This window comes from Trypanosoma brucei, assembly GCF_000002445.2.
Source record: "Trypanosoma brucei brucei TREU927 chromosome 11 chr11_scaffold01 genomic scaffold, whole genome shotgun sequence".
Classification (NCBI taxonomy): domain Eukaryota; phylum Euglenozoa; class Kinetoplastea; order Trypanosomatida; family Trypanosomatidae; genus Trypanosoma; species Trypanosoma brucei.
In genome coordinates, this window is record NT_165288.1 from 3,211,593 (window position 1) to 3,226,449 (window position 14,857).

General features: G+C 49.3%; 6 protein-coding genes across 6 annotated transcripts, besides 2 other annotated features; all 6 read left to right on the plus strand.

Annotated features, from left to right (window-relative positions):
- Nucleotides 1–128: 128 nt before the first annotated feature.
- Nucleotides 129–1,991, plus strand: Tb11.01.4080 (hypothetical protein, conserved; the record flags this gene model as incomplete). Its single annotated transcript, XM_824195.1, has 1 exon — nt 129–1,991. One exon carries the CDS (start codon nt 129–131, stop codon nt 1,989–1,991), a length of 1,863 nt encoding a protein of 620 aa, XP_829288.1.
- Nucleotides 1,992–2,129: 138 nt separating this feature from the next.
- Nucleotides 2,130–2,156: a microsatellite.
- A 400-nt stretch (nt 2,157–2,556) lies between these two features.
- On the plus strand, nt 2,557–4,032 carry Tb11.01.4090 (hypothetical protein, conserved; the record flags this gene model as incomplete). The annotated part of the gene is made up of 1 exon (XM_824196.1): nt 2,557–4,032. The coding sequence occupies one exon, from the start codon at nt 2,557–2,559 to the stop codon at nt 4,030–4,032; it is 1,476 nt and encodes a 491-aa protein (XP_829289.1).
- Nucleotides 4,033–5,551: 1,519 nt separating this feature from the next.
- Tb11.01.4100 (hypothetical protein, conserved) lies at nt 5,552–7,162 on the plus strand (the record flags this gene model as incomplete). The annotated part of the gene is made up of 1 exon (XM_824197.1): nt 5,552–7,162. One exon carries the CDS (start codon nt 5,552–5,554, stop codon nt 7,160–7,162), a length of 1,611 nt encoding a protein of 536 aa, XP_829290.1.
- A 730-nt stretch (nt 7,163–7,892) lies between these two features.
- On the plus strand, nt 7,893–9,404 carry Tb11.01.4110 (hypothetical protein, conserved; the record flags this gene model as incomplete). The annotated part of the gene is made up of 1 exon (XM_824198.1): nt 7,893–9,404. One exon carries the CDS (start codon nt 7,893–7,895, stop codon nt 9,402–9,404), a length of 1,512 nt encoding a protein of 503 aa, XP_829291.1.
- Nucleotides 9,405–9,855: 451 nt separating this feature from the next.
- On the plus strand, nt 9,856–10,437 carry Tb11.01.4120 (hypothetical protein, conserved; the record flags this gene model as incomplete). The annotated part of the gene is made up of 1 exon (XM_824199.1): nt 9,856–10,437. One exon carries the CDS (start codon nt 9,856–9,858, stop codon nt 10,435–10,437), a length of 582 nt encoding a protein of 193 aa, XP_829292.1.
- Nucleotides 10,438–10,723: 286 nt separating this feature from the next.
- Nucleotides 10,724–10,743: a microsatellite.
- Nucleotides 10,744–11,111: 368 nt separating this feature from the next.
- Nucleotides 11,112–13,421, plus strand: Tb11.01.4130 (protein kinase, putative; the record flags this gene model as incomplete). The annotated part of the gene is made up of 1 exon (XM_824200.1): nt 11,112–13,421. The coding sequence occupies one exon, from the start codon at nt 11,112–11,114 to the stop codon at nt 13,419–13,421; it is 2,310 nt and encodes a 769-aa protein (XP_829293.1).
- Between the last annotated feature and the right edge of the window lie 1,436 nt (nt 13,422–14,857).

Here is a 14,857-nt window from a genome sequence, read left to right on the forward strand (position 1 = left end):
CTTGGTTTTTTTGTACTAAATACATCATTTTTGTATTTACATACATATTTCCTTAACTGTTATTCGTACGTATAATTGTTCTCTGCTATGTGGCAAGAGTATATAGGGGTAAGAGCAGAAATTTACCGATGCAGGAAGCACAGCAGACACAAAGCAAATCACTCTTCGAGGTTTTGGGTTTGAATTCATCAGAGCGAGATGAAAATCATCTACTTGCCCGACGCGTAGTGGTGGTGGGGGATGCGCTCAGTGGCAAGCGAACGTTAGTGTCACGGCTTTTCGCTGCTGCAGTGCAGCAGTTTCCATCCTCATGCGTCTTACTGCTCTCACCAATCGCAGACGGCAGTGAGAACTTCTCACCGTATTCTCAGACAACAACAGACTTAAACGAGGGAACTCGTGGGAACCGTGATAGCTCATGCGGGATCTCTGTGAAGCCGAGTGGCATCGTTTCTCCATCGTGTCCTCCTTATGATGCGGCGGCTTCCTCACGATCCAAGGCTGAAATTGATGGCAAGCGTGCCCCTCACTTCCCGCATGGTGTCGGCATTGCCCATAGTTTTATATTTCAGCGCCTACCGGCAGGCAGAGCTTCCCTTGTGGGATCCATGGATGATTGTTCGAGCAATACCTCCGGGAACAGTGGTGGCCCTTCGATGTTTAGCGCTACCGGAAGTGCGGCACACAGCATATTAACGGAATACTTTTGTTGTGATGCACCTGGTGCTTTAGCCACAGCGCTTCCAACGGTCCTAACACTTGAGACCAGTGTTGTGCTTGTAGTCGTAGACGGAAGTTCGCCGTGGACGCTACATGAACAAATACGACGGTGGTATGGGCATCTCAAAGGGCACGTGGCGCAACTGCTACGCGGTGAGCTTCCCAAGCAGGATGAAGTCAAACGTGTTAGAATGACAGAGCAGCAGAAGAACTTTTGGGCTACCCAAGAACAGGTGCTGGGCTTGCTGCGTAACGCATGGTGTGAGCGCGAGGGAGGAGTTGCGAAAGAGCTCGTGCCCCCGTCGAGTGTAGTCGGTGACGTTTGTCCGCTGCGGACCCTTATTGTTTGTAGCAAGACAGATGAGCTGGAAAAACTTTCACGGGAATTAGAAAAGAGCGTTCGTGTTAGCGGCGAAGCGGTGGGCGGTGATACGAGCCTTGACGCCGATACGCCGCTGCGCCGCACGGAAAATCAGACGTCATCACCACAGACACAGGCACCTTGGGTTACTGAAAGCTTGCGTTCGGCGCTTTGCACAGGGGGTCTGACGTTGCTGCAGTTAGTTGGGCAACTCCTTCGGAAGGAAGCCATCGAACGGCGAAGTGGACTTGTGGGCACCGGAAGCAGCGTGAACACAACAACAACCGCGACATCGTCTTCTTCGGTTGAGCAACCGCAGCACTGCTGTAAACAAGAATTTCTACTACCGACATCGAAGGCCATTACAACTAAAGGCAGGGTTGAAGCCACAACTGGATTAAATGCAGATGGCAGTCCTTTGGCCGCAACACTGGCTGGTAGCTACAGCACATTCGTCCATCCCTTCTACAAAAGCCTATGGTCTTTTCTCTTCCAAGTTCTCTACGAATTTCAAACGCTGCATAATCGAATCGGAAGTACCAGCGCACTTGATGCCCAGTCCAGGCGTGCATCGCAATTTACTGACTCCGATTGTAGTGACCGTGCAGTACGGAAACCATTAGTGTTGGCAGGGGACATTGACTGGCACATTTCCGCCCTCTTTCACCCATACACGTTTCTTCCACATGGTGTTGACCACGTTTCACTCCTCAACCCGTTGGTAGCTTCTACTGAAGCTATAAACCTTCAAAACATATTCGGTGAGCTGGGCGAAGAGGGCGTAGGGTGTTGTGGTGATATTACTGAGCGCAGAAGCTGTGATGAGTCAGTGCCACTGCGCGGTGATTACATGCGGAAGATTGAGACTCTTCTCGCAGCCAATACAGTCAGCACGGAGAGAACAGCTTAAGATTTTCCCTCTAGAAACAATGCTCTAGGTAAGCGAAGCGCATCTTCAAATAACTCCACAAAAAAACAAAAAATCGAAAGGGTGGTGTCGTTCTCTACATGATGTTGTTGTCAATACACTTATAACTTGTTTTCATTGTATATATATATATATATGTACATATATTGTTTTTCTTTTCGTGGCGTACAGGCGGGAGAAGAGGCCTTGGAGAATGTTTCCTATGACAGTGTTTACTCTTTGCACATTAAAAACGGCCTACTAACGCCTCCCTTTTTTAATTATTTGTTCTTCATAAAGGCAAATATCCTCTGGTTGTGTGACACTGAATTGGCGCACATAGCCCCCGAAACTAGAAAGGTTAACAGGGGTGGCGCCGTACGTCGTCGCTTCATTTCCCCCTGCAGCACCGGTTGCTGTGGGTTCTGAGGCTTTTTTTTTTTTTTGAGCCCAGCTGCTGAGGGGAAAGTCGGGCTGGCCGAACCCCGACAGAGACCAAATACGAAAAGGGTGGCTGTGCACCAACAAGTGGAGTAAGTCTAAAGAAGTGCGTAGATCGTTATTGTAGATGGGGTGTTTATCTTTTGGAAGCATTAGCGAGGTGGTGGGGTGGAGCTTCTTCGATATTCAACTCGCTAACGCATTGATTGGGATTGGCACAAGCGTAGCAGTACCCATTGTCACGATGGTTGGGCGGGAAATTGGTTATGAGCAGGGGAAAATAGCAAGTTATGTTTCACTCATTAACGCTTTCCACGTGATTGCTGATATTCCCTCGAGTTTGGTGGCGGATTGCGTCGACCTGCGGCGCCTCATGTCGTTTTCCGTATTTGCCCAGGCGGCTGGTTGTATGCCGGTTGTTCTGCTTGGGTGCACTAGTACGTCACTGGCCGCATTTTGCGTAATTAATGGCTTTTCGACAGGTGCTTTCTTCCTTGCACGACACATTTATGTTGCAAGGAGGTTAAATCCTGATCACTGTGGAATGGTCATGGCATTTCTTTCTGGTCTTTTGCGGCTGGCGCACATGCTAGGGCCCATATTTTTAGGTGTAATTGCCTCACTGTGGGGTGATACTCGGTACTTTTTTTTCGTCCCAATGGGGGCGTCCCTACTGGCGTGGTGTTGCATCCAGTTTTCTCCCTACTGTTTACGTGTCGGTAGGAACGCGCCCCAAGGCCGCGCAGACGCTACCACTGCAACCCAGCTGGAAGAGGCAAAAAAACTCGACGAAGGTTCTGTTGGGGGAGAAACAGTTCCGATCCTTCCAGGGGATTCGTTGATCAAGGGGCCAGTTCTGGAAGAGGGGCTCACAAGGCGTGTCGTGTCGTATGGTGCTGTCAATACTTTGAACACCGACAACGCGCATAGTAACGTTGAGAGTGTGGTTTCAGAGGTTGGAATCGCCTGCTCTCATGAGTGTTGCAGTCTACAAATTGAAGGCAGTAAGGGTGGCACCGCTCCCGCTACATACTGTTCTGTCATTATGGATCAGTGGAATGTCATATGGCGGCTGGGCATTTACGTCATTCTGTTCGTGGCACTACGCGCGAATCGAAAGCTGTTACTAACGTTTGCTGCCATGAGAATGGGCTTCACTGACGTTCAGCTGTCTTTTTTGCTCTCGCTGAGTTTTTCCTTTGATGCCTTCCTCTTCCCTTTGGGCGGTATTCTTCTTGACAACTGCAGTCGCCGTTTCGCGCGCCTGCCTGCCGTTCTGGGTCTTGGCATTGCTTTCTTACTTCTGCCATTACAACACTCCGGTCAGTGGCTCTACGTTATGGCGGCAGTGTTTGGTGTAGTGGATGCATTGGGTTGTGGACTCATCATGACACTTGTGGCAGATTACAGGCATCAGTATTTCGGTGGATTGTTCTTTGGTATCATGCGGACGGTGCAGGACATGGGTCATGTGATAAGCTCGGCAGCCGTGTCTCTCATGATTCACCGTTTCGACTTTGCAATTTGCAGCAATTTTTGGGGCGTGTTGGGCATTTTTGCGGCGGTTTGGGGCTGGTACGGAGTCCCAAATCCCACTCGCTGAAGAAGGGGGTGCGTGTGGAGGAGGGCGGCACACCACACGCGCAAAAAAAAAAATGCGTTTAATCGGTACTAGTAGAGAAACACCTGCATGAAAGTGCCTGATGATGTCAAGAGTCCTTAACTCTAGGGAGCGAAGGTAAGATGCGCAATTATCGAATTCAAAAGCATTTCGTGCTCAGGGTTGTAATGCCAAGCGTGGTAACCATGTTCACGTGTGTGCGCGTGTGTTGGAAGCGGGAGACGGAGGAAAAGCAGGGGAGGGGGGTCGACTGTTTTTGTAATTGTTTTTTTCCCTTTTTTTTTTCCTTCGTGGGAAAGAGGCTGCACCACACGGCAGTGTCAACAACCACTAACTGACAACTTCTTGTGTAACACAAACAGTTAACGAATAATGAAAATAAATGTGGAGCGGGAAGGGTCAGGCACATTACATTTCTGTGTAGATCAGGCACTGTGTGGGAGCACAAGCGGCAGTGTATTAGTTGTAAAGTCAATACATATAGCACACATGCACACCCGTGGCATTGTCATCTTTCTTCACCGCGGTTTATATTTTCGCTTGTGTTTCCCCACCTTTCTCTTCCTTCTTCTTCCTTTTTCTTTTCTCCGATATGTGTATAATGGAGAGGAGTGACAAAAATAGAAGCGGCAGTGCTGGAAAGGTAGCGGATGGAGTAACAGAGTCGTTGGAGGCGCACGACACCCTCCGTTTCCCTGGTGCCAGTTCCGTTGACTTCCGTCTTTTTTCACTCGCTTACAGGGTTTTTTTTAAACACCTTTGTTCACGCACGTTTAGTGATGTTTGTGCTAATTGTTCACCTTTCCGCCATTAGGCACGTTTCTGCTGTTTTGACTGTGTATGTGAGTCTGTAGCGCAGTGTGGAGGGCGATGAAGCTTGTGACCTTCCTTGTTGGTTTTCTTTGTTGTACTTTTTTTATTTTTTCCAAAGAGTAGGAAAAAGGTGTGTAATTCTGGTAATGATCAAAACGATAATATCTATTCCCTCCTCAACGACATCGGCATTAGCGGAGAGTGCTAATTGTGTTCCTTTGCTCAAGCGCTTCAGGTGGGCGGAATAAAGCAAAAGCAAAACGAAAGGAAAGCGAAATGTTCTGTAGTTGTATCCAGCAGTCCCAGATAATCGAGATCTGATAAGTGCAAACATACATTTGAATTTAAAGGCAGCAGAAACACTCTTTACGAATCGCGGCTGCTACAAGTGATCGGCTGTTCGAGCATATGGAGTCGTGATGCGGCCTCTGACATTTGTTACGATTGACATATAAAGATGTTCTTGTATTTGTTAACCCTCACCAACTTTTGGTTACGGTAATTACAGAGGCGTTTTGCGCTCGATGCTAACCACCTCCGCTGCTGGTATCTCCATTTTTATCATTTTCCCCTTGTGGTACGTTTTTGTTGCGCCGTAAGTTTGCATATTGGGATCTCTGACCCCATCAAATATACCTCAAAGAAAAAAAAAGGAGAACAAGCGTTGAAAAGGCGCACCTGGAAAGTCATGAATGCCAAATCTTCTTGTCTCGTGGGAACAACCAACAGAAGTAACTTTGAATTTGTCTGCCCTGAAGAGAATGTGGATGTCACGCAACTGGGGAATCCTACGAACGGAACTTTAGCTCCGGCGAACAATGGCAACGTAAGTTCGGAAGCGGAAGCGAATGTAGGTATGATTGAAAATGATTTACCTACGTCTTGGGTGGTGCTTAGTCGTTCATGTCGAATTGCTGATGGGTCTCCGCATACACCCCAAGAGGGGAGCAGACCTGATCACCAGGAAGACGAAAAGGGGGAATCCACACAGCAGGAGATGGAGCAGCATGCGGAAATACAAGAGTGCTCCATGCGCAGCTCATTAGAGCATCGCACAACCACTCTGACCTCGTCCTGGTTCGGGACGTGTAACAGCAGTCTCCACGCGGATATCGAGAGGTCGGAGGTGGGACCCACCACGCCGTTCAACCCATCATGGCACTCTACCTGCACAGAAAATAATACAGTGGAAGCCAGCGACAATAGTCAGCCCGCTGATGCCACTTTGTCTTCAATTGAAGACCTGCGTCGCTCAAACGACATCTTACGTGCGCTGTTAGCTCAGTCAGACAAGGTCGTTGCTCAAAGTTTGCTCGGAAAGGAAGCCGCTGCACGGGAGTTGGGGGATATGCGGAGCACCCTGTCGGCGCTGTTGGCCAATACGGAAAGCCGCAGTAATATCTTCCGTGGACCTCGTAGTCGTCGGCTCCATCAGCCTGCGGTACCGGAACAGTCAGAACCACCCAATGAAAATCAACCGTTTCATTTGTTTGGTTGGCTTCAACAGTTCCTCTTCGGGGACTCTGAAAGGGAGTCACAAGACTCAGGCTCATCGCAACGTGAACAGGAGGATCACACGCACACTGACGAGCATTTCGATATATTAGATTCCCCGCTACCACTCAGAGGGGGGTTCAGCTGGAGGAGCCATTTCGATACCGCCAGAAGGTGTGCCCAACGTGGTAGGAATCAAGAGGCGTTTGCGTCACTTCTTCTTGGTATCACATCAGAGGACTTCTGCGAATGGAACCTTCTCCTAGAGGAGAATGAAAAGTGTAATTTCCTCTCTGGTCCTCATCGCCTGCGTTGGGATTGTATTATTGCGGACAAGCTTTGCGAGTTTCTCTGGAGTGATAAGGTTGTGGAAGTCAACGGTACGCTGCCACATGAAGAACCTGTTACCCCAAACCCTGAAAGGCCTAATCCGGTTGCCATTGCAGATTTTGTTTTGGGTACGATTGCACGCCATTTTGGAAATGGCAGAACGGATGGGCAAATGAGCCAAGAGATGCCAAGTGCAGGAGCGGATGGTGGCAGTGATTCCGAAGACCGAACGCGCAACTCTCTCGGGACTCAGCAGCCATCGCCACCATCGCCCGGCCCCCCATTTAGGACGCTGGAAAACATTCTGTCCATCGCTACATCCATTTTCCCTTCTGATGTTTCGCTGCTCTATGCGCAGGCCTCCTTGTGTGCAGTGTTGGGGCGACAGGAAGATTCTATTCGGTTGTTAAACGAGGTTATCGTCCGTGAGCCAGGGTGTTTGCTGCGCTACGGAGGTTGTGGGGTAAAGCAGTGAAAAAAATATATGACGCTTTCGCCTATTTTGTTCATGGGCCGCGGTGACACACCCACCTTTCCCTCTCTTTTGCTTCTTTATCGCTTCATTCTCGTCTTCCGCTGACAGTTTGCTTGTGGTGAAGATCCGGTAGTATCTTCAGAAATGAGGAACACAAAACGGATGTATATTTTTTAAGAGTTAGTTTTATCACAGCAGAGCACTTGAGCGCACTGCCATGAGAGTGCATGGTAAGTAAATGGAGTAGTCTTTCAGTTGGTAGGTTAGGATTTTTTTACATTCTTTTTTGTTTTACTGTAACCCCTTTCTCATCCACCTGAGTGTTACTTTGTAGTGTTGTCAGTAGTATCATTATCATTATTTTCCGAGTATTACTTTCACGTGTTAGCGATTAACGCTAGATAAGCACGATTCCTCAGGTCCTGCAGCTACCATTGGGTGAGATGACGTCAAAGGTCGAGAAATAAAAGAGGAAGGAAAGCCAATTCTCCCTCTTTTTCTGATTCCGAAGCTGGTGCTAACAACTCTTATGTTTTTGGCCGCTTAGCAGCGTACCGAACTATTTAGTATCTCGGCTTATGTCCCCTCCATCTGCGTGCCTTTGCTCGTGCTTTGTTTAGAACATTGTTACTATTCGTTGCTCCTGACCAATCCCCTCTTTTTTGCTACTTCCTCCCTTTTCAAAACCTTCTTTGTTGCATGTCGGTTGGTTAAAAGGTACCACCACAGAATGATTGAACTCCTCCTTGAGGTTGCTCTCAGCATTATTATCTGCGTAGTGGCCGCGTACTTCTTCTTTCTTAGCAGCCCCGTCGAGGAGTACGGCGTCGGTGAAGGGAGCAGATCATACGAGCATGGTAGCAATATCAGTAACAGCAGAGGTGGCTACAGCAAATCTTCTGACAACCGGCATCTGTCTCCATATAGTCGCCGGAATGCATCATCACTTGAACGCAGCAAGAAGTGTGAACCAGCCATGTGGTGTAATGTGGTGGGTCGCCTAGTTTCCCTTCTTGTTTTGGGCGGCGGCTCAGTGGATGGCAACGTATGGGTGGATCGCATTGCGTACTTCATTGGAAAGGGCGTCAAAAGTGTTGACGAGGCGTTCGATGAGGGGCGTAAAACTCGGGGTGCGCATGGAATTACCACGCAGACACTGCGGGTGAAAGCAGATATGCTGCGATTGTTGCGAATGGAACTAAGCAGCGGCGGGACGTTGAGCACCGCGGGTGGTGCGCATCACCAACAACAACAATCGCACAGCACCTCCCCGCAGGTTGGTGGTATGTTCCATACGAGGACAAGCAGTGAGCACGCCCGTGGGGTGGGTATTTTTGGTGAACCACCAGAAGGTGGGGCCGCCGGCGGCACCGTCGCAACTGGAGTGGGATGCAACAACGGCCCCGCGCCTGCAAACTCTCCGCTCGTTGGTGTGGTGCTACCGCGGGTTGGTCCTGGTGGAATTACATCGGTCGAGGTGCCGCTCAGTGCTGTAACCCAAGAGCTGGGTTTTGACGACTGTGGCACCCACGTAGCGGAGTCTGGAAGGCCGAGCATGCTCCGATGTTTCGCTGTCCCTATTACATACGAAGATCATCGCTTTCTTTTACACGTTGTGTGTAACCTGCCTCTACTCGCTGCACTCCCACAGTCACTGAGCATTCCATCAGATGTCCTGACGCTGCGGTGTGGTCTCTCTGTAAAGCGAGTCGTATTTCACGGTGTACTCTACGCCGCTTTCTGTGGTAATAGCATCGAATTGAGTTTTTCGAGCGAACCTCAGTTCACTGCTTTGTTTGATGTTGCCCCTCCAAGGCGCCAGGATCATCACGATCGCTACTATCAGCAGCAAAATCAGCCGCACTCACACTTATTACCAACCGAATGCAACAGCGCGCGTGGTCCAGCGGCAAGCGTCAGCAACGCATCTTCCCTTCCGCTGCCTCCGTCCACACTTGCTGCTCATAACTCTTCCCAGCGCTACGGTAGTAATGTGAACCAAGGTGTTTCTAACGAGGGTCACCGGACAAGAGAGAAATTGCAAGAAATCGTCGACGCTGCCGTAAGGAGGGCAATTCAGTCCATCACGTACCCCTGTGTTTTACGGGGTCACTTGAATAAAGGGACGATGTCAAAGGCGCAGAGTGTCGGTGGGGGTGAGACTGAGCAGTTGTTTGGGGTGCCTAACACTGGCTTATTGACGTGGACACTGGAGAGGGCATCTCTGCCTCTCTGTTGCTAATGGAGTGCGTGATGTTTGCACAAAAAAAGAAAAAAAACTTCTCGGTTCAAGCCAGTTTCGATCCAACAAAAAGGAAAAAAAAAGAAAGATCCCAATGAGGTTTATTGTGAGGAACGCATTGCGCCCTCTATTTAGCGAAATTTGCTTGTGCCATCAAGTACCGTCCTGACGGCTGTGGTGCATCAAGAGCAACTGTGATTGTCCCTGCATCCCCATATTCGCTGTGTACACGATCTTACCAACGTCGGTGTGTATTCTGTGTGTGCCTTTGCCCACCGGCGCGTGAACGTGCGTGTGCTGACGTTACTGCTGTAGTTCCCCTTTGTATCCTCCAGGGAGTCAAACCTTTTTGTTTTTCTACCTTCTTCTATTTCTTTCTGCTGTGCTCCTTTTGTGTTGTAAATCTTGTACTTTACCCTTGACTAGTCCCCATCGGTATCGCTGCGCGAACATGACATTTGTGTTCGAGGCTAGAAGGCTGCCTTTTGGCACGTTTCCAGTAGCCCAAATTCTCTCTGAGTGCAATGGAAACCCGAATCACAGCGATGGCTGTCCAAGTTTCAACGACGAAGCGCTAGAAGGTCTTCCTGCGTGGAAGCGACGACTTATCCCTCCAGTTATCGATGTGGTGAGGAAGCATTACGGGAAAGACGGTGGAAATGATGAGGCATCTTCCCTGTCATGTTGGTCGGCGGTGTTGAGCATTGTAGATGAGCTGCAGGAGTTGGAGGCGGCTTACGCACGAATGATCGAATACCGTGAGCGGCAGCGGAGGGGGGAAAAAACAGCTGAAGAGTGTATGCTCGAGGAGTTGCTGCGTGAACGCATTGGAGATGATTTCATGCGTGGAAGGCATACCAGGGGCGGGAGTAAAGGAGGTGACGGGTGTGAGTCTTCATCAGGTAGCGATGAAGATGTCTATGAGGACGCAGATATTGCTATGTGCTTCAACACCGACGGCACTGTTGTGGGTATTGGCTCTGCCGGGCTGTTTGGGGGCCACGGCTACCACCTTCATCCTTCAGGTCAATAACCAGAAATTCCTTCACAAAACCCCATTGGTGCAGAGAAGGGTAAAAGGAGTGGGAAAGAGGAGGAAAGGAAGACGGTGAGGAGGGCTAACGACCTGGTTAATCCTTTTGTCTTACAACCCTCAATTTCCACAAGTGCACCAATAACCTATTTGGTTTGCCTACATCTTCTTCTCTCCGCTGCTGTTCTTATGAACCACGCAACTTGTCACTACATTTTTCAACTGTCCCTCATTGTTAGTGAAGAACGCAAGGAGCTTGACGAGTGTACATATACACTTTTGGAGGTATATATATATATATATATACACAATTATTTGTGTCTGTGTGAATATAGTCGCGTTAGTTCGTCAAGCGAAGATTTGGTGAGAATCCTTGCTAGCGCTTCTTGAACTCTGCTCGTCGCACGTGGGTTGGAGGACGATACTGCCCGACAGACGAAACGGCAACGAGGGCAGTGAACAAATATATACATATAGTGGCAGCGGTTACTGCACAGAAAGAAACGAAATTAATAGGTAAGAGAAGAAGCGTTATTAAGAGGGAAACTAAAGTGAGAAACGAAACTTGTACTCTGAAAATATAGTAAGGCACCACTTGAGGGAAGGAGGTGGAAGACCTGCAGCGGTTAGCATATTTTGATTCTTAATTTCACTGTCACGAGACGATTTGTTCCATGGGTATGGCAACACGTTCGCCTTCGCCACGGACAGTTCACTCCGGACAGCGGCAGGAGGAAGGGAATTGGGTGGCGTCTGTTCCCGGGGAGAGAACTCAACTAGGGACATCGGATCACGTGAAGCTCCACCCAATTGATCGCTGCTCTCCCGATATCCCCATATCGCCGCCTCACACCTCAGCCGCTGATGTGAATGATGTACCTTTAGCGGAGGTTGTTCACGGTGGGGGCTTCGGTGAAACTAATATTGCCGCCGATATTGGAGGTTGTGCTCGCTTAGTTGAGCCTGCAACTTTTTGTGTGGCCTGCGAAGACCGCCAAAGTACCACCCTTTTGTTAGCTCACAACCAGAACGCTTTGGACCACCAAAAGCAACAGCAACCCGTGGATGGTGAGGGACAGTGCCCACTCACCGCGCACGATGGGCCACCACGAGGCAGGTTGCGATTTGGTTTGCGTTCGTTGAGGGTTGTAACCGAAGAAAGTGGCACGACGGCGAGGCGGTTCTTAAGACTTAGAAGACCACAAGTAGGTGCCGAGGAGCGGGCTGAACAGTCCATAGGTCCAGGAGACAGACATTTCGCTCCAGAAGAGGGAGAACATCCCCTTCAAGAAAAAACAAATTCACAATTCGACACCCAGCCCCTTCCCCCTATGCACACCAGCGTAACTACAGACGGATCATCCCGCACCAACGAAAAGGTGGAGCATCCCGGTGGTACTGTGCAACACCAGCACACGACAAGGATGGCGGAGGCAGTAAATGCAAGCTTCAATGGCCCCACTCCGTCGCTTTCGGTGTGTAAATTGGGAAAGTCTTTGGGATCTGGTGTACTGCTCTCACCAACACCTACGACCCCAATATTGAAGAGAAATAATGGTGCGGCCAGCCGAAAGCGTCACAGCAAGGTGAATGTATTTCTGCCGCATAGTCCCGTTCCCATCGACTTCAGTTCGGTTACCACACATGTGGAGTCAAAGTACGAAGTTGGGAAAAAGATAAGTGAGGGCACGTACGGTGAAGTATACATTGGTCGTTGCCGAACTACGGGTGAGTATGTTGCGTTGAAGCGACTTAAAGTTTTAGAGGGGCTGGAGGGGTTTCCCATCACGTCTCTGCGAGAAGTGATCGCCCTTCAGCACATTAACAACGAGCGCCAAAACATTGCAGTACGTAACGGAAACGCAAGCGGCAGCAACCGTGCCAAAATGGACGCCATAGATGAAGTAGTTAGACTCCGTGACGTTTTACTGTCGAGCACCCACAACGATATATATCTTGTGTTCCCTTACGCGTCTTGCAGTTTGGCTGGGCTAATGCACCGCCGATTTCCATTCAGTGAGAAAGAGATTGCGTATATTTTCCGGAAAGTTATTACTGCTGTGAAAAAGTTACATGAAATGGGTATCATCCACCGTGATGTCAAGGCTGACAATGTGCTCATTAATAGGGATGGCAGCGTCCAGCTTGGGGACTTCGGTTTGTGCGCCTTTGAGGGATGCGGCACGCGTGCCTTAACTCCCAGTCTTATTAACCTTAACTATCGCCCGCCTGAGATGTTACTCGGTGCCGTCGCATATAACGCAAAGGTTGATATATGGTCTATTGGCTGCTTTCTAAGCCAAATGTTTCTGCGTGTGCCGCCATTTGCCTGCGTTCGGCCGAAAGCAGAATTCGACGGAGCGGGCGCTGGCAACGCAAAGGTGGACCCGCATCCCAAAGAGCCGCAGCAAAAACAGAAGTTAAAACAGCAGGGGTATAGGGTGCAAGCGGAAACAGAACTGGCGCAACTATCTCTTATAACAGAGGTGTTGGGCCCGCTTGGCGGTGACCTTGATGAAGCTTTCCCACCGGCGCAGTGTCGAAACGTGTCGCTATTACGTGAGGTACGCGCATCTCTAACTAGCTGTAACTCACAATCAGCGTTAAGGGCGTCTATGGCTTCTCTTTTTGAACCAAGCCATCTTTACTCTCAGTACAGGGGCTTCCGCTCGTGGTTCATCGCCACTGCTGAGCGCCGCCGTCGTTCCCCAACTTATCCAGCGCCGTCGCCGGAGTGTCTCGACGTGCTCACTGCAATATTTCAGCTGGATCCGCGGAAACGGCCGACGGCGGCCCAATTGCTGGAAATGCCTTTCTTTGACCTTAGCCGCGCGGTGTCGTCTCCCGCCCGACGGTCGTATGCTGCTTATACTTACGCTGAAGTTGAGGTAGAGAAGGCGGAGCTGTTAATAAGAGAAGAAATGGCTGAGAAATTACAGAGGTACGAGGGCAGTCACCTTTTGCCTTATCCAAGCGCTGCGTAAAAATAGGTTGTGGGTGATGGAAGAGGTTGTGATGCAGGAAACATGAATAAAAGGAGGACTCAGGAATGTGTCAGTGAGGAAGATTTTAAGAGTTGTAGTGGAAGGGAGGGGGTCACTGCAGCTCAGTGAAATGGAGGTGAACCGTTGAGGAGTTGTGGGTCGTTATGGTGCTCCTCCTGGTGGGACCACCAGACTCTAGAGTTGGCGAAAGCGGGATATTGCGATCGCCCAGGGAGGATTGACGGATCTACATGTTTTAAAAATGTGCATGGCTGGTCTATACCTAAGTGGGAGGTGACGAGGTGTGTGTATGTGTATGTGTGGTCATCACGCCGCAGAACTCAGTCATAACCGCAATACGTAAAGTGGGATAAAATGGGGTAAATCACCGCAAATGTGATTGTTTCTTCTGTACTCTTTCCCCTCATATCCTATGTCGATACTTCCCCCCCCCCCCAAGTAGTCTGTACTTCCGTTGAATATGATGTACCGATGGATACAAGCTCACACATCCCCCTCATCACTCAACCCCTTTTTTTCTCTCCACGTTTTTTTTCATCTTCCTTTGGCCGCCGTCTCCGGGCGGTCCTGCCCCTTGAGGACGGCGTATTTTGTTCTCTTATTGTGCTGCACTGAGCCATTCTGTGTTCTGGGATTGGTGCCGAAATGAAGGAAAGAGTAAAAGAAAATATCCATCTTTTCTCCACAGTAACAGTCAAATGTGTTCCCCTCATCATCTCCTTCCCGATCTCTTGTCGTCATCTTCCTTGAATTTCGTCATTTATGATCCCTCCACATGCACTCTCCCTTTCTTTTCTATGTGTGAGTGTGTACGAGGAGGGGAAAGAGGGGGAAAGAAAAGGAAAGAAGACGCCTGAGCCTTATCTTGTATGCTATGTGCCTCAGTATTTGCACTTTGGCGCGGAAACTTGGAAGCGCGCGAAATTCTCTTCATGTGCAGCTGGATTAATTTTTGTTTTCTCCAGCGCTCCGAGTTTTCTCCTTTTACTCTATTTTTTTTTATTGTTCGCCTGCATTCCCCCCCTTCCATTACGTGTTTTCCAGGCTCTTGCCTCATACCTTTCTTTTTCCGTTTGCTAAACTTCTTGAGTCTAAACGTCGCCACCCAGCATTGTACTGTTTATACCGTTTCCTCCTTTTTGCTTCTCCCTTTTTTTAAAATCTTCTTTCAGAACGTGTGTGTACATCCAAAGAGATTCGGTAGAGGATAAAAGCCAAAAAGGGTGGCGGCAAATAAAGTGTCGTGAACGTTGCCTTCCTTTATTCTCCACTTGGAATCTGATCGTTGTTCGGATTTATACGCACACGGACGGAGGCACAAACAGGGTTGCTTTCCGGATAATTTGAAGGAACTTTCAGGGTGTGGTGGAAGAGGCTGCAGTTGCGGAAAGGAAAGGAAAAAAAGAAGAGGTGGG